Genomic DNA, 18,773 nt, shown 5'->3' on the forward strand with positions numbered 1-18,773 from the left:
CTCCACTTCAAACCCACATCTTAGCTGAAGCTGGGACTCGAAGCACCTTTCACAGCGTCAACTGCGACTCTGGGAACCAGGGGGAGGCTGCTCCGTGAGCTGCAGGGGGTCTGAGTCTCTAAGACCACGTGCTCCTGCGGCGAGGGGCCCACCAGCAGAAACGCAGAGCCCCAGCTGCCCTGGGGACGGAATCCACCTGCAAGAGCCTCTGGGAGAGGCTGCGGTCAAGGTCAGACCTCTGTCTGCTGGGTTCCCACCTCCCCTGGCGGCATGTCAGCACCTGGCCCAGGACACGTATGTCGTAGGAAGGTTTCAGGCTCCCCTGGCGCCCCCCAACGGCCCGCCCCCCAATTTGAGGGAAGTCTGTTCGGGGCTCCTGGGAGCAAAGGCCCACGAGGGGCAGCTCCGGGGCAGCTGGTCACGGGCGAGAGTCCAGCTCTACCCACTGTGAACAGGGCCTGAGCGGGTGGCCCGGAGGCTGAGCACAGGCCCTGCTAGTGCTCGGGTGGAGCAGAGACCTGCTGCGATTCCACAGGCTCCCCGCTAGCTGGCTTCTCTTTTAAAGCTCAGTCTCAGAGAGCTTCCTTTTGTGATGTCAAACAGAAAAGCAACCCACGAGTGACACGCCCAGTGCCGGGGTGGGGGGGGTTGCTGGGGGCTGGGGGCCGGCGGGGCAGGCGGGGGCCGGGGGCTGGCCTGGCTGAAGCCCAGCGCAGGCGGCCCAGGGTCGGGGCCGCAGGGGAGGAGTGACGCGCTAGGGGTGGTCACCAGCCTCCAGCTTTACCCAATCTGACTCCAAACGGGGATAAACCCTGAAACGGGCGGACGCAGTGCAGCTGGGGTCAGCGACGGCTCCGTCAGGCTTCTGGAGCCAACGCTTACGTGCGGCCTAAGAGTCGAGAACGTCACTCAGATCATCAGCCGCAGCCAAGACCTGGAAGAAGCGGTTTGGACGTGCAGGCCTCGGGTCCCTGAACCAAGCGGACCTGGCGCCCCCGTCCCTGCGCCGCCCTCGCCCCCGGGAGGCTACTGCTTCCCGCGTCTTCCCTCAAAAGGGCGCGCGCCACGGCGGGCAGTTAGTCCGGCCGCGCGCTGTTGGGTCACAAGCCTCTTCTGGAGACGCTCTGCCTTCCAAACCCAGCTCCCTCTCAGTCCACACCCTCATGGACTTCGCCTCTTTAGAGACGATTCAGAGATTACGCTGGACCCAGATCGCCAACGATGCTGAAACCTCGAAAGCTGACACTGCCCGCGAGCCAGTTCACGGGACGGACCGCGAGCGCCCCGACAGGCGCTCTAGTGCGTTCAGCTCCACAGACGCTTAAGCTTTAGCTCCTCTGGGTCGGCGTGAAGTCCTCCAAAAGCCACCATCTGAGAACCACCACCCGGAAACAACCCCGCCGGCGAGGGTTCTCCTGTCCCCGGCCTTGCTGGCAGGGCCCCTCCACTCTCAGCACCTCCGGCCACCCCCACCGTGCGGACGAGGGGACCGTGGGCGCTGCCTGTGACTGTCGCCGGCAGAATTAGTCATTCTCACCCGCAGCCTGGAGCACAGTGGGAAGAGGACCCTCTCCGTTCTGAAGAGGCTGTGGCCGGACTCCGACGCAGAACCCAAAACCCTCATCTGGGGGCTCTAGCGTCTCCTGAGCTCCAAGGGCAGGAACACCGTTCTTAAGCCCCAAAATAAGTCTAAACTCTGAAACGATTCACTCCTGTGCAACACCGCTGCTGCTTTCACAAGCACAGCTTCTGTGGCAAGAACTCAGCATCGTTCTGTGACGCCTGGGGGTCTGTCGGACCGCTCTGCACCGAGGGGCGTGCCACACACGCTATCCAGGCAGAAAGGCCCCCAAGGGGAAACGGTCCCACAACACCGAGACCCCTGGGGAGGGGCCAGCACCGCACAAGTCTCACGAGAAAGTTCCTCCCCCTCAGGACAGAGCTAGCAGCGTGCGCGGCGGGGCCGCACCCAGGCAAGGGGACTGGACTCGCCCCGATGAATTCTCCACCCCAGATGCCAGAGGCCGTCCCACACTCGCACCTCAGCTGTGTGGCCCGAGCGCCCGCTGGCGTCCCCTGGGCTGGCCCCCCGTCTCGGGCACGCGCAGCAGCCGCCGTGGGAAGAAGTCGGTCACCGGCCCCAATGGGTCAAGCAGCCGACCCCGCTCTCCCCCCGAGCACCTGGACGGGGTCACATGGAAACGTACCGCCGCTGGGGACCAGGAGACGTGTTCTGGCGTGGAACCAAAACAGTGGGAAAAGCTGACTTCAACCCCCAGGGGGAAGGGTGGTGCGTCCACGGGGTCTGTTTGCCTGAACTCACGGGAGTGCTGCGGGCAGCACCCCTCACTCAGGGCTCGCAGCCAAGGCAGGAAGAGGCAGAGTCTCGGCCCCAAGGCCATCGCCCAGACCCCGGGGTAAAGATGCCTGGTGCGCAGAGGACACCTCGCCAGAAACACCCGCGTTCCCGCAGGCTCCCGGCAGCCAGGGGCCTGGAAGAAGGAGGCACCAGGGTCCCACCCACCCCAGCACCAGGTGTCACAAGCTGAGCTGGCCCCGCCAAAGGTCCCCGGTCGGAGCCCCCAGCCGGGACCTCAGAAGGCGACCGTGCTTGGATTCAGGGTCTTCACAGGAGCCACCAAATTAAGGCGTGGCCACGGGCTGGCACCCCTGTAACCACACAGAAAGGCAGTGTGGCTCCGCGAGACGCGTGGGGACTGAGCGTCCGCATGTTTGTCGTGGCAGCCCCTGCAGACGCCAGGGTCCACCTGAACTTCCGCCCCCTCGTCCCAAACCCGCAGGCCAGAGTCGTCGCCGCGGCTGCAGTCACTACCTCACTCTCTCTGACGTAGGTTCACCCAAGTCTCCTCATCAGCCACGGGGACCTTCGTGGTCACGAAAATGCAGAAGGTTACGAACTGCGTGTGAGTCTGTGCTTGAGGTCACCTTTCAAATATTCTTTTTTATTTAAATAAAAATTGTGAAGAAGTACAGCTTGCAGAAACAGCTCCCACACGTTTTAAATGCCTCTAAGTGGGTTTTTTAATTCCCACATTGATGAATGAAATCCAGGTTCATAGATAGGTTTGTTTTGAGAGTAACTTTGAATACACCAGCTTCTTAAGCAACAGAAATGAGGACGCACCCTGATGCCAGCCAGGGAGGAGTCAGCGGTAAGTCCTGCTTTCTCCCTGCCCCTTGACGCCTACACACGCGGCAGAAAGCGAGTGTTCAGCAGCTGATTAACCGTCAGTTCTCATGCTCTTTCTTTGCCACAAATCTCTAGAACGGCTTAGCTAAGCTCATTTGGGGCCGAGAATTAAATCGGCCACCTGTGGCTCTGAGTCCACCGTGTGCAGGTTAGCCGTGGGGACAGAGGGTCTGGGAGGGAGGGAGCGAGCTCTGTGGTCAGTGGCTTACTGACGCGCTCTCCTCGCTCCCGGCACGACCGCCGGACACCAGCAGGGCCTGCTCCCCGCCTCGCCCCCAGAATGCCCCCTAACAAAGAGGAGCAGGAAAACAGAGCGCTAAGCCTCAAATACCCAAAACCACAGGCAGAAGCACAGGTGCACGGCACACGCCTCCTCCCGGGGGCGGCCCGGCCCGCGACAGAGGCCTCGGAGGGCGGCGTGCAGGCTATGCCCGACAGAAGCCCTGCAGCAGAAAGCGCTCTGCAGGGGGCATTAGCGGCCACCTGTTGGGAAAGCTGTTTAGTTAAAAATAAAAACCCCAGGCTGAGTAAGTGGACCCAGCGGAGCACCAGCAGCCACGACGCCGTTAGAAGAAAACCCAACAGCCCCAGATGAGGGTTCGGAGGTGCCGAGCTCACAGCCAGGCGGCGGGCGTCTCCGGGGGGTGGGGGGGGGAGGCCGTGTTGTTCCAAACGCGGCAGGGCTGGCGGCTCTGGGGAGTCGCTGAGCCGAGGCCCCATCTGTGCCGACGAGGACGAGGACGGCAATTAGGCGGAGAGGGGTGGGGGGGGCAGAACCACAGACACGCGCCAGGCTCCACCGAAAACAGAAACCTCGCACGTGTCTGAAAACCCGTTATGGGCAGACTCCTGTCCCCGAAGCCCTGATCCCAGCACCTCCGAACAGGGCCTCACATGGAGACGGCCTTCAGAAAGCAGAGAATCGGTGAAGGAGAGGTCTTCAGGGGGGCCCGCCCCGACACGCCTGGGTGCCTCCAGAAAGGAGGTCAGACTCAGACACCAGACACGGCAGGAGGAAGCCACGGGCGCCAAGGCGGACAGCAAACCCCGGGCAGAAGCAGAGAGCACCCCCCAAGGAGGAACCGGCCCTGCCGGCCTCCAGGCCCTGACAGCCGGCTCTGCGGCGCGGCCCGGCTCACCTGGCGTAGGAGGTGGGCGAGCGTGGCCGGGCCCACGGGTACGGGTGCTGCGGCACCGACAGGTACTGGTCGCAGAAGGCGCCCTTGCGGATGTGCTGGAAGGACGAGAACTCCTCAGGCGGGAAGTCGGACGTGGGTGGCGTGGTGCCCAGGTCCTCGCCGGCCGGCTCCACCTTGAGCGCCACCGAAGGAGAGTGGTCCAGGGCGGTCTTGCGGGCCTTGACTGGGACGCCGTCGCCCAGGTCCAGGCTGCCGTCGGTGCTCAGGGCGTTGATGGCGGCCACGATGGCTGAGCTCGTGTACTGCGTGGTGTTGCCCAGCCACGTGTCGTCAGTGACGCTGACCCGCGGCGAGCTGTGCGGCGACGGCGTGGGCGAGTGGTGGGGGGAGCAGGACAGCTGCCGGCCGTTGAGGCCGTGCTTCCTCTTGTTGCAGGGGGACGGGGGCCTGGACGTGCGGGTGCCCAGCCAGCTCTCCTCAGTGATGCTGGTGCGGGGCGAGGTGGAGGGCGAGTGCCGTGGGGACCCGAGCAGGCTGCAGGCCCCCAGGCCGCGGGGAAAGCCCTCCTCGGGGTCTGTGGTCTTGGGGGACACGCAGGGGGACTGCCAGGGGGACGTCTGCGGGGACGCGTACGGGTAGGAGAAGCTGGACTCGTAGGACGAGGCCTCGGAGTTGCAGCTGCGGGAGGACAGGCTGCTGGCCGGGCTCAGGCACGAGGGGTCCCGGTAGGCCTCCAGGCTGGGCAGGTTCAGGGTGGCCGTGGACGGGGGCCGCTTGGAGCTGGGCAGGACGTCCTCCACCTCCACGTCATGGAAAAACTGGCTGCCGCTGTGGTGCAGCCCCAGGTACGAGGTGATCTCAATGCGGGGGCTCTCCAGAGCCGGCGCCCCGTTGGGCCTGACGTTGCCCGAAGTGAGAAAGTAGCCTGAGGGCCCGCCGTCCACAGCTCCACCGTACCCCGCGGGGTGACTCGCGGACGCAGCGGCTGAGACGCCCGGGGCCGAGGTCTGCAGGTCGTGGCATGGGGCTGGCAGCGAGGGGTGGGCCACAGTGAGGGGCAGGCCAGGCGCGATGTTGGAGGAGACATAGCTGTAATGCTCTGGAAGGAAAAGGGAGGGATGAGCAGCTGGTCCCCAGACACAAACCACAGGCTTAGGAACCCAGGATCGGGGACCTGCCCCACCCCGCTACCCGTGGGCAGGGGCCCTGCGGGGTCGCTCAGCTCCTGCTGCCCCAACGGGAGGCAGCTCGAGCCCCTCCCCGGGCCCTCCCCACTCTCCACACCAGGGCTTCCCTCTGCCCCCGCGTCCCCCCGCCCAAGGCCACACCACTGGTCGGCCCCTTACTTTCTTCTGCTCTTTACTCAAAACCTGCCCCCCAGCCACCCTCTCAAAATCCCAGTCCCCACCCAACACTTACATCCCCCCTCACTGGATTTTCCCTCCTGAACGCCTGTCTCCTCGTCCACCACGTCTTTCGCCCGCAGAAACCAAGCTCTGGGCCGGCAGAGACCTTTGCTGGGTGAGCCTAGTGTGGCTCGCGGGACCTCAACACGGAGTCTGTGCCCCGTTTGTTCAGTGAGCAGACAGGGTGGGGGCCGGAGGAGGGTTTGGTGGGTGGACTGGCGGAGGGCTGGCCGGGTGGCTGGCTTTTAGACGCTGGGACGCGCACATCTAAAGGCATTTTAACAGACTAGTCACATGCAGGTGCCCCAGTCACCAGCTACAAAGAAAGCACCTTTGGATGAAAACACAGAAACCGGGGTCTCTCACAGAAACGCCGATGGTAACTCACGGCCTAAGAGTTCTTCTTAAAAAAACCCAGCTGGCAACATCGACGTGCAGTCACGTTTAAAGTCATTACGCATTAATTACAACCTCCAAACACTTCCAAAAATCACTACTAGTGTAATTAGTAGTTTTGAACAGGAAAGCCACACTCTGGGCCTCCGATTTGAACTGACTTTTTGTAACATCTCGGCCCCTCATCTTCGTGCACCAAGAGGTGAGTCTCCCCAGGCCTCTGAATAATGGAAGCGCCCCCTGGAAACCGTACAGCCCGCTCCTGGGTTAAGTCTGCCGCTGGGAGATACTGTGGTCGAGGGCAGGGCTGCCCCCCTGCTGTGCTGGCTGGGAAAACCCCAGAAAATCAGGGGCCTCAAATGCAGGCTCCGCCCACCGTATTCACTAACAGAAGTGGGTCCAGCAGCCCCAGTGAGGGGAGCCCATTTCCACCACCGCTTCCTTCCAGAAGCAGGGGTTCAACTACCTTCTCTGGCAATCCAGTCTTTTATAGTCCTTGCTACCAAGAAGTTCTGCCTTTGACACGCTAAACCCCCTTCCCAGGAAAGCACTGCTCGCCACTCCCCTGGGCACATCCTGGAGGGAGAGCCAGGCCCTGCCTTCACCCCGGGGTGTCAGGCGCGCTGCCTTTTGGAGAGAAAGCTCCAGACTTCCAGATGCTCAAAATCGGTGCCGGATTCTAAACAGCCCTGGGGAGAGACTGAGCTGAGCCAAGAAAACAAACTGCAGCTGAGGGAATCAGAGGCCCCAGGCAGGAGGAGGGAGCTGGGACAGGGGGGCTCCGGGGGTCCAAGGACACACCTGCCCACAAAACTGCTGCCCCCAAGCCTCGCTCCCCAGCCCCATCTGCGCCCTTGCACTGCCCCACCCCCACCCCCACCCCAGGGGAGAGGACAGTCTCCTCTTCCACAGGCCAGACCCCAACGCCGGGCACAGCCCCCTCTGTCCGCTGCGCCCCCCAGTCACACCAACACCCTCAGAGGCTTACTGACTTTCACCAAAAACACCACAATCGAGGGTTAAAAACGAAATTGCAATCTTTGTGAAAATCAAATGAGAAGTGAATAACCTTGGAACAGGACTTCCCAGAGGACACGGTCAAGGGTCCCCAGGAGAGGGGGCCTGGGGCTGTAGGCTGGGCTGCGGCCCTGGGAGAGACGCCCCCCTGCGGTGACCTCCTGGGACAGGTGCGGACACCCTGCCTCCAGGCCCCCGCCCGCCTGGGCGTGGGGTGCTGGGCGGGTGCAGAGGCCCTTGTCCACAAACACCCAGGCCTGGCCACAGAGGAGGCTGCCTGCGCTGTCCAGAGGGACCCGGGCAGCAGGCGGGCCGGGGCCTGTGAGGTGTCAGCCCTACAGGGGCCTCGGGGCCTCAGGAAGGTCGGCCCCACAGGGCTGCAGTGGTGCCCTCAGTTACTGTGGGACTAAGCACTGCTCTTCCCGAAGGGGTCCACGGACGGCTCTGCAGACAGACATCTCCTCTGGCCACAGGCGGCAGCACATCACAGGCACCTTACAGCACGTGTCCCGGCTCTCACATCCAGAGGGCCTCTCCTCGCAACCAGCCCGGCCCTGTCCAGACCGTTCTAACCAGAACAGCTAGTTAAAAAAACAGAAAACAGAACCAGCGTCCCCAGGCCGTGCAGGTGAAAACAGTCCCTGTGTGGCTTCGGGTAGGAAGGCAGGTGTCACCAGTCCAGCAGGAGCGAGAGTGGGCGGCGTGCCCCACTGCTGCACCACGACTGTGACGGTGAGCGCGATCAACAGGCAACGTGTTAACAAACTGATCTGTGTCCGTTCAGGGCACGAATTGCAGTCATGACATGTAGACAAACAGCTTTACTATGTCAGACGTGTTCCAAATTAAAGAGGTGTCCCCTCCTCCTGGCACCGTGCCTCGACGTGACTGCAGGCGACGGTCTCCCGGCCCCGCATGTGCCAGATCGTCTGGAGACCGTCTTTCTTTAGGCAGTTTCTACCCCTTTCTGGGGTCTCTGGCTCCACCTCGGTGAGTATGGGGTCTGCACCTGTCCCATCCCGGCTGCCAGTCTGCAGCCAGCACATGGACACCACTCTGCCAGTGCAGAGGCCACCTGCACCCCTGGTCACCACAGGGACCGGCAGCCTTCCCAGCCTGGACACGCACCTCCCGGCCACCGAAAGGAACTGGGTGGACGAAGGACCCCTTCTCACAGGCGCTCCCGGGACAACTGCTACATCCCATGAGCCCCGCTATCTTCCTGACACTCTGTCCTGAGGTGGCAGCATCAGGGATGCCCAGGAAGAGATCGCAGACCTGCCCCCTTGGGTACGTGGCCACGTGCTGGGTACCCTTTTCTCCATGTGACCATCCAGCGTTCAGTGAGGAAAGAATTTCACTTTAGAGACAAGCCCTCGACTCTGGAAGGGCAGCCCTGGCACAGGCTGACAGAAGCGTACAAACTGTGCCCCACAAACCCAGACGTGGCGCTGGGACAGGCCCCCCAGCCTCTGCCCCCAGCACCCCGCGGCCGTGCGGACCTGCAAGGGGTCTAGTGGGCGGATCCCCACAACTCCTGCTCCAGCTGAAGAATTTCGTGCAAATCTATGATCTACTGTTTTTTGGCAGGAAGGTAATTCTGAGAATTAAAACAAAGAAAATCCCAGCAAATGGTAGAGCGAGTCCTGGGGCCTCCCCACCGCCTGCCCACGGGGCTCAGCCACGTTCCGTGGCGCTGGCTGGACATTCGAGTTCCGAGTCGAGCAAGGGGTCTAGGAGCAGGCCTGCCCCTCCCCCAGCCCAGGGGGGGAGACTGCGGTGGGGGGGGCCAGGCAGCTGACTCCCAGAACACCCTAAGAGGGGACTTTATGTAAACCAAAGACTGCCGATAATCATGATCCAACAAAGGAAAGAAAAAAAAAATAAAGCCTTTATTAACACACAAAAAAGACCCACCTAAGCGTGAGTTTTCCTTAATTAAATAAATTCCAAAGCGAAAGCCTCGAAGGCCTGAACTTCATTACGGACACTCAGCCAGCCTGATGACAACGCCCTCCCTCTGAGAACAAAGACCCACACAGGTAGTGGTCCCAGCTTGCCCGGGACCAAGCCCCCGCAGCCCGGGTCCTGCCCTCCCGCCTGGGGGCCTCTCTCCCGCCTGCCCCCCAGCTTCCACTCTGTTTGGCTTTATTACCCACCTAAACCGTATTCAAATCTGAATTATTTAGCTATTCAAAGGGATGACATTTACATGGAATGAAAATATTTCCAGTAACTTTCTTAACAATCCTGAGACGTTCAGGCTGGTTCATGTCATGTCAGGAGCCACTGAAGAGCGCGGCTCCCATCACCGCCACCTTCTGCCGCTGCCTCGGAGCCTGGCTGTCTGCCAAGGAGGCTCATTAACTCCCAGGGCGGGCGGCACAGAGAGCGGGAGGCTGAGCAAATGCTGGGGGGAGCGCATTCAAAACGGCTTAATAGAATGGAAATTCGGGAAGTGTGGCTCGTGTCTCGAGACACGAACTGCCTCCTGCCACCTCCAGTCCGAACACCCGTCCCCTCCCACAGGTACGCGGAGCAGGGTGCTCGGGGTGCAGAGCTGGACACTGGCGTGGGGAGCGGGGTGCCCGGCAGCCGGCGAATTCAGCTCCCAGGCTGGCCCAGCGCCCACTGCAAACTCAGTCCTCAGCAGACCCGACAGAACTCTGAGAAACAGTCTTCAGAACCAGGCAATCGTATTATTTCTGAGCAACCACAGACGTATACCCGTGTCCCTCCTAAGGCCCACTGCACCTCAGACAACTCCCCACCGACATCAGGGCCCCGCCGCAGCGCAGCCAGGCCAGTGCCGTGGCTGCTGCACTCTCTGCACAGGCGGGCGCCCCGTCCAACACCCGCTTTCCAGCGGGAGCCACCACGTCCCTGCCCGCTCCCTGCCGCCTTCCACAGATGTGGAGAGGTGGCTGCCACGGCAACTCGTGTGTTTCATTTTAAGGAACATCCCTGGTAGCATTTGCTGGGGTTGAAGTGCAGGACATGGAGCTAGAAATAGACCTGGGGCAATTGTGACGCCAGCCCGTCCTCCCAGCCCATCCTCCCAGGCCCGGCCAGACCTCCTCGCTGTGGGGCGGCGCCTGAAACGGCAGGATTATAATTTCACAGGTAGTGGAAACAAAACAAAACAAAACAAAACAAAACAAAACAACACCAAAGACGCTCCATGCCAGGCGTTTTCTGCTGGGAGCTGTTTACTGAGCAGGCGGGAGGCACTGCCTGAGGGCGGCTGGGGTGGGGCAGGCCCGTGGGTGACAGACAGACACAGCTTTGAGGGCACCGGTCACCCAGTCGCCTGCCAGGGAGAAGGTTTACAAAGGCAAACAGAATGGCTCGTCCGGGCGGCCAACAAGCAGGCCTGCCCTCACACACCTCCTTCCTCCCACAGGCCCCCGATGGCCGAATCTCATCGGCTAAGATCTTCCCCTTCTCACACCATTTTTAAGGAATTAAAAGCATCCAAGCTGTCCGTTACTAGCTGTGGTCTTCCCCTGACAGACACACAGAGAATTCCTCTACAAAGAGCCACCGCTGGTGGAAACCTCTCTGGGGCTTTGGGGTAAGTTGAGGGTGGCGGGGCTGCTCATATTAAAGACAGGGCGCCTCCACTCCGGTGTCCGGTGTCCCCGGGCCTCTCCGCCCCAGAGCAGGTGCATCGCAGGCCATGCCCGCGTGCCCTCCTGGGCTGGACGGGCTGGCATCAACAGCTCCACCGCTGAGAACGCAATGGAGAACAGAAACGCCTCCACACCTTCACTTTCTCAGAAGACGTCCGTTTCACGTGTGAGCCGGGAAACGCCACTCTCGAGCAGTGAAGGCAGCTAACCACCCGCCTTCGCGGAGGCCGTGAGGTGGCCCGGTGCTGGGAGCCTCCAGGGGCCGGCCAGCTTCCTCCTGGGTTGCCACGGCGACAGTCGGGCAGAGCGTGGCCAAAATAACTTAGAAAACAGGAGCCTGGGGCGGGAAGCGGGGCCACGCCCGCCGTGGCTGTCAGCAGAGCCACTATTTCCTGAGACCCAGAGAGAAACAGGAGGCCTTCTGCCCGCTCTCCAGACAGGCAAGCCCTCTGCCCAGCCGCTCCCCAGAGGACTGGGGCGCGGAGACAGGAAGACGCCGAGGCCTCCAGAGCGCAAACACCCCCGCCCAGCCCTGGGAAGATCATTTAAAAAGTTCTCTTGTCTTTCTCCCAACAAACGGTTCCCGACTGTCTATTTGCACCTGCTGAGCACTCTAGCAAAAAGGAACTCCAGGACCCAGTTGCCCCCTTGAACCGCTGGGTGCCACACGCCTCAGCGCATGAAGGGGTGTGAGTGACAGGGTGACAGTTTAGAGGACACCCCCCCTGGGCTCAGGAAGAATCGCGACAGAGACCAGGGGCCCTGTGCTCAAGGCTGGCCATGTCCTTTTGACAAAGTGCCCATTTTTAGTTCAACCTGTAACGCTCTATGTTACCTCACTTCACAATCTATCTCAGATTTAGTCATTCATTCATTTGTTCCTATCCAGGCTGGTTCCAGAAATAATGTGAAGCCATTTCTGTCACCTATCCAGAGCTGGAGAATTCATTCTAATAATCTAATATACAATGTGATCAGTAACCCAATAACTAACAAGCACAATGTTCTGTAATAATTAATGAGAAGAAGAAAGTACTTTATTCACGCAATTACCAAAACTTGGAGGCAACCAAGATGTCCTTTGGGAACTGAATGGGTAAATAAACTCTGGTCCATCCAAGGAATGGAATATTATTCAGCACTGAAAAATGATCAAGTCAGGAAAAGACATGGAGGAACCTTAAACGCATGTTACTAAATGAAAGAAGCCAATCTGAAAAGGCTGCAAACTGTGTGATTCCAACTATAGGCCATTTTGGAAAAGACAAAAATACAGACACAGTGAACAGATCAGTGGTGCCAAGGTTTCGCGGGAGGGAGGACCAGGTGGAGCACAGAGGGTTTTCAGGGCAGTGACACTCCTCTGGTGACAATTATCCTGGATACGAGTCACTATGTATTCATCCAAACCCACAGAGCATTCAGCACCCAGAGTGAACCCTGTGAGCCTAAGGACTCTGGGTGGTGATGACGTGTCAGTGTAGGTCCAACAACAGTACAAACGCAACCTCTGGTGGGGGTGCTAATAGGGAGGGAGTCTGTGCCCCCATCGGGGCAGAGGGCACCTGGGAAAACCTGTCCCTTCCTCTCAGTTCTGCTGTGAACCTAAAACTGCTCTGAAAAGTCTTAATAAAAAAGAAAAAAGTTATGTGTTTCTCACAGAAATATATAAAAAGGCATGTTTTCTATCAACTTCTTTCTAACACTATGACAAGAGGAAGGAGCCCTTTCCATCTCTGCCCAGAACACTCTCCAGCTGCCTAAGGCCTCCCCGCCCCCAAAGCTGGAGAATGCTGGGCCCCAGGTGCTGGCGCCCCGGGGCCTTCCCACAGGAGGCTTTAACAGGGGGGTTGAGATGGGAGGGGCACACAGTTGGCAGAGATGCTTAAAAGGCACCTGTCTGTCCGCAGGAGCAAACACACAAAGAGGCACAGGGAGGCCACGAGGCCTCCACAACTCAGAAAGCTCCATGACCACAGGACCCCTGCACGCACCAGGCTGGCCTCCCAGCGCAGCACAGCCCTGGGGACACAGAACTCGCAGTGGAAGTCTCTGTCTGGGCGGCTTTCACTCCATGAAGAGGTCAGGAGTGTGGCCCCCACCTCCACAGAGCACCTCTCCTTAAATGTATTTACTGAGTGACTGAAAGGGGTGGGGGGTGGACACCAGAAGAGAAGCAGCCCAGGAACATCCAGGACCTGCCACGGGCAGCCCCGCCGCCCCGCCGCCCAAGCAGGGGCATGGCGCCTCCAGGCCGTTTCTCCACTTCCGGCCCCAAGTCTCTTTCAAGCAGCCACCTCTCTCTCCAGCCTCAGGGGCCTTGGCTCCCACTGACTCCAGAGGCCTGAAGACCCTGAGCCAAGGAGGAGGAAAAGAGAAGACGTTCAGAAAGGGCAGATAAGAAAGATCAGGCAGCCTCGGCCTGGTTGGAACATTTATTTTTTTTTAAATGAGCAGGACGTTGCACTTTTAAAAGAGGGACGGTGAATGATACGGAAAATATTATACAGTCATTGCAGAAACCAGCGCCTGCCCGTGCCAAGTGTGCTGGGCTCAGCTTCTCCACCACACCGCCACGTGGGCAGGGACAGAGGGAATATATTGAAGACAGACACAGAAAGGAGGGCGACAGAGGACAGAAGAGACAGGTGGGGGAGAGCCCAGCTGCAAGGAGGGGCTGTAGTGACTTCCACTCAGGGCGGCCCCCCGCACAGACCGTCTTCCTGTAATGCGGGTCTGATACTCAAGGGCCTAGGCTTACCTAACAGCCAGCACCCTGGGGGCGCCCTGGGGGGCTGGAGGGCTCTTTTACCTGCTGTGTAAGTGGAAGCCTTATTTTTGACAGGGAAGAGAAAACGAAAGAAAGAAAAGGCCCGCACTTGGTGGTCCGAGGCTAGTTCCGCTGTTAACTTACAGGGAGAGGGCGGCTGACCTCACAGGGAGCGCAAGGGGGCAGACCTGAGGGTCTCGGCCCCGCCTCACTTGCGTTCAAGTCCAGGATCGGGGACACTCCGTCCCTTGGCGAGAGCGCCACCCCGCCCCAAACAGGAGGCTCCCCGCTCCGATCATGCTCGGGACCCAACTGGAGTGAGGCCCCGAGTCTAGCACACTAGGGGACCCTACCGCCCCGAAAGGGGCCTCTCTACACTTGCCCCTCAACTTGATTTGTTTTCCGCCGGCCCCTCGGTGCCCCTCCCTGAGCGAAGCCGAGGGGGGACAGGCGACTGGGGGGCGCCTTGGGCAGAGGGGCGGGCGCCACTGCGCGCCCCTGAGGCGGGCTCTCCGGACCCGGATCCGGCCCGCCCGACTCCGCGCCCCCGGCCCCCGTGCCCGGGCCCCGCACGGACCCACCTGCGGTGGCCGCGGCGGCGCCCTCGTCGCTCTGGTTAAACTCGAAGAGGAAATCAAAGTCGAATTCCTGGTCCTCCTCCAGCCCCGTCATGTTGGGTCAGGGTCGGGGGTCAGGGGGTCAGGGTCGGGGTTCGGGTACGAGGTCGGGGGTCCAGGGTCGGTGTCCGAGTTCTAGGTCAGGGGTCCTGGTCGGGGACCGGGTCGGGGTCTGGGCGGGGGTTGGGCGGGGTCCAGAGTCTGGAGTCTGGGGTCAGGCCCAGGGTCGGGGTCCCGGGTTGGGGTCAGGTTGCGGGTCGGGGTCGGGGTCGGGATCCCGGTTTGGGATCGGGGTCGAGGTCCAGGACAGGGTCCGGGGTGGGGTCCGGTCGGGGTCCGGGGTCGGGTCCCCGGCCGCGAGCACCTGTGGTCGCGGCGACCCGGGCTCGGCTGCGCCCTGCGCTCGGCCGCGCGTCCTCGGGTAACGTGACTCCTGCCCGCGCCCCTCCCGCCGGCCCTCCCCCGCCGCGCCCCTCCCCCCGCTGTTTCCGGGTTTACATAAACAAGCGGCTCGCCGGCCGCCGGCTTCCGAGTTTTAAATAAACTCTCCGAGCGAGCTGGAGCGCACGCCTCTCACTGGTGTCCCAGCTCCCGGCGCCCGCACCCGCGCCGGGGTCCCCGGGCAGCTCTAGGGGTCCGCGCCCCCGCGCAAGCGACACCCCCGAAGGTCCCCTGGGTCCGCGCGGGGGGAGGGGCGTACACGTGCGCCCGGGAGGTGGGGAGACTCGGGGTCCAGCCTCCTCCGTCCGCCCCCGGGCCTGAGGGCCAGTGCGGCCGCAGCCGGGCGGGGAGGGGCAGGGGGCGGGGACGAGAGCGGGCCGTGGACCCCCGCCCGCCAGCCCGGCAGCCGGCTCGCGCGGCTCGGATCTCTGCGTGGAGCGCGCCGCCCCGACCGGCTAGCGGGCCTGGCTCGCGCCTCCCGAAGACGGAGGGACGCGAAGCTCAATGACCGCGTCTCAAAGAGCTGCGGACGCCGTCCGCCGGCCTGCTGAACTCGCCCCGAGGGGCCTCCAGCTGCTGGGCCGCTTCCAGGGGGAGGAGCAGCCGGGCTCTGCTGCTGCGAGTGTACGACGCGCACGTCCTGCCGGAGCCCCGCAGCCTGGGCCCCGAGTGGAAGCCCCTGGATAGCAGGGCTCGCTTTCGAAGGAGCACGCTTCTCCCCTAACCCGAGCAACGCACACAGGGAACACGGTTTTCCAGCCCTCGAAGCTGAAGACGCCACCCGAAGGAGTCAGGGAGGTGGGAGGTTTGGAGGCACTGGGGCCGCGCTCTCCTTTGCACAGTGGAGCGGCGCTGCTGCTCACGGCTGTCCACGCTTACGCGCGGCCTTTCACTTGCAGGCTGGCCCCTAACTGGCAACCCTTCTTTTTTGTAAAGCCGTTCACGTGGGTCCCTCAGCTTCCTGAAATACGTACTGACGCCTTTGCGCGCACAAGCAGCCTGCCCACCATCCGTGAGCGCCTCCAAAGCGCCCAGAGACTGACCAAGGGCAGGAAGAGCGCCGGGTTCCACCCAAGGCCAGGGCGCAGAGCAGCGGGTCCGCGCAGAGCCAGTACACAAAGCTAGGCCCGTCTGAGGGACTTCTCTCCCCTTCTGCTTTATTCTGACTTGCCCCGGGGGCTTGGCACCTGCGAAACCAGCGTCTGGAACAGCACGAGAATGATGGCAGAGGACTGAGAAGCTAGGGATCACATGCGGAGGGGGAATGGAATCAGAAAGGAGGAGGGTGACACAAGTGTCCATTTTTGCAACTCTGCAGAATTAAACCGTGTCCTCCTCTCTGCCCTGCGGGCCCGCTGGTCCCCGGGGTATAGCTTTTTCCGGAAGCAGATAACCTGCGAATCACATGACCACCCCCCCCAAAAAACTTCCCTCTCATGACCCTTTTCAAATGCCTGCTTTTCTCCAGTGATAAACTATAGTTCACTTTGGCCTGATTTAGTTTCTAATAATAGCTCTAACTTTGAGATGTATGTTGGAGGGCTGTTTTGTTGCAGTTTGCGTTTCTTGCTGACCTTCAGGCAAATGGAAGTTCTGTTTTCCGTTCAGAAGCCGCACCATTTCATTTTCTCTCTCTCTCTCTTTTAACTTCAGCCACCTTCTCACTCTCACCAAAAACTTACTCACAAAAACAGCCCTTACCATCAGTTAAACTTTTTGCTGAACTGTTCTGTCCAGGAAAATGTGGGTTTACCCGTCGGGGGCACCTGAGCCCCTCAGGCTCACGACTCAGGACAGCTTTATCCTGAGGCTGAGTTGACCCCCCCCCCACCATCAGATTTAGATCCCCAACCAAGGTAACCAGATAGGGTGGCTGTTTTTTAACTGCTCCTCTTACCAGCACCCCCCTAGTGCCTTTCATCTCGTAAATGGTTTGGAGTTATTTGCCAATTCAGCAGACACTCCTGTCTTGATGGAAATGTTTAGCTTGGCGCTTCCTCTCAGAGGCGGAGGGTGTGCACGGGGCACAGAGCTCCAGCACTGGGTGTGACAGAGCAGCAGGCCCTCACTAATCTGGGTTAGGAAACAACGCCACGGAGTTAAGTGGCGGGAGAACAGGGCGGGCTTTGTTCTGTTCTGGAGAGCCCCGGGCATTCTGTGTGGAGCAACCTCTGAGCGGGTGGGTGGGTGTACCTACAAGGCCTGCATTTCTCTGCCTTCCCCACGCGGAAAAACAAGCGCGGGGCCTTCAGAAGCAACAGCGCCTAATGAGCTCTAACCAGATGCTCATTAAACTGGAGGGCAGTGCTGGGAATCGCCGAGTGTGTCGCTGGGCACCGAGGGCCTGGCCGGGCCTGCGGGGAAGGGCCAGATACAGTCCCCCAGCCCTCAGCCAGGCAGGCGTGGACCTGCAGGGAGGGCTCTGCCTCTCTGTCCAGCGCCTGTCGATGGGAAGGATTAGATCATACATTCTGGTAAGCCTAATTCTGCAGTCCTTATAAAATACACATATGTGTTCAGTCAAAGCACATCCCTGGGACCGGGGGGCTGTGTCTTAGCAGAGGCACCTTACGTGTTTCCTTAAGTAGGAAACATGAACAGTAAACAGCACCCCCAGAGATGCCTGCTCCTCTTGTAAGAGAAAAGATTATTGCAGACAGACCACCGACTGTTCAAGAAATTTAACCTTTGAAAGACCCACATTTTTCAAAGCAATGATAAGAGGAATATGTGGAGAAAACTTTGAAATACGTGTCCAAAGATTTCAAATCAAAACCTCAACAATTTTTTTAAAAAATATTTTCATAGTAAGAGCTCATCCTGTAAACTTTACCCAAAGTTTACATTTAACCATGTTCTAAATTGGGGTGAAATGTAAGGAACATAAGATAACCTTCCGTGATGCACAACACGTAGAAATAACCTAAGACAGCAGGACCCTGACCACATCGGCCTTCCTGTATTGAGTGTGTGGGCTTGAGCTCATGTCTGCTGAACATGGGGACGTTACCCCAAGCTGGCTGTCTTTGCAAATGGCAGTGTAGCCATTGCATTTATTAGAACCATGCAGGAGGCAACAGCATTGAGTTTCTGGCACTCCCCAGCAGGGTGTCTGCCCTTATAAACCAAAAGCACTCACTACGCATTGGCAGGCTTGGCAGTTTTCTTAAAATAATTTAAATAAAATACTTCAGCACTGATAAGGCACTTGGAAAGGTGTCTCCCAGTTTCCACCACGTATTTGCCATCGTCATCCCTAACTAGGATGCTGGTCACCCTTTCCCAGGCTATTTTCAGACACCTGCAGGAACACCAACCAGTAGGAGCTGTGGGCTGCTTGGGTCCCAGGAGTGCTTCTTTTAAGGGAGGGAGAGGGAACCTGTGGACCTGAGGCTGCACGCGAGGGTGGCCAGCGCCTTGCCATCACCAGGTTTCGGGGCAGACTCTTAAGCTATCTTCCTGACTCTAAGCAAGTAGCTTGAAACTTGGCGGTCCCTTTTCCAAATGTCCTGAAACATTTTCTACAGTTGGAACTCTCAAGTCTTATGATTGTGTAAGATTATGAATCCTATAAGTCTGCAACATGGCTTGAATTAGGGGCTGTGCGCAACAGTACCTTCAATGGCTTTTAATCCTGCGGGTCGGGCCCCCAGCCTGATGGCGCGGCCCGGAGCGGCTCTGGCTGGAGGCAGTTCGGGGACCCAGCTCTCGGAGAGAACCCCCCACCGACTAAGCCCGTGGAGGGGCGCAGAACCCCCACACTTCGCTGTATGGCCAGTCTTCGAAGACACAGGGTGACCTTGCCCCACTGGGGAAGTAACTGGGCCATACTCCTTTCCCAAAGAAACCTCACTTCTTCCCAAAGTGTCTTTCCTTCCTAGTTCTGACGGCCCTAATCTCGCCCCGTCCTCAAGCCGCCTGCATTTGAACTGAGTTTCTACCGCCGCGAGGCTGCACCAGCGAAGGCCAAGAGCGCGCACTCAGCGCTAGAGAAGAGGAGACACCTATTGGCAAGAAGGCGCGCTCGAAATCAGGGCTGCTCTGGGGAAACACCAGGGGGACACCGCTTCCCAATCTGTGCAGCGCGCCCGCCGCGCGCCGGGCCGCCCGCGCCCCTCCCTGCGCGCAGACCCTGGCCCGGCCT

The 18,773-nt window shown here is 60.1% G+C and overlaps 1 protein-coding gene across 6 annotated transcripts in view; it reads right to left on the bottom strand.

The window, feature by feature from the left end:
- Positions 1-18,773, bottom strand: part of NFATC1 (nuclear factor of activated T cells 1) — a 90,256-nt gene that overhangs the window by 70,778 nt on the left and 705 nt on the right. For 5 of the 6 annotated variants that reach the window (XM_072952400.1, XM_072952402.1, XM_072952403.1 and 2 more), the window contains exon 2: positions 4,351-5,449. In XM_072952400.1, coding sequence (XP_072808501.1) covers positions 4,351-5,449 — 1,099 coding nt within the window. Of the gene's footprint in view, positions 1-4,350; positions 5,450-14,152; positions 14,613-18,773 lie in introns of those variants that run through there. The other variant, XM_072952401.1, reaches the window with a different exon arrangement.

This window comes from Vicugna pacos, chromosome 30 (assembly GCF_048564905.1).
Source record: "Vicugna pacos chromosome 30, VicPac4, whole genome shotgun sequence".
NCBI classification, from domain to species: domain Eukaryota; kingdom Metazoa; phylum Chordata; class Mammalia; order Artiodactyla; family Camelidae; genus Vicugna; species Vicugna pacos.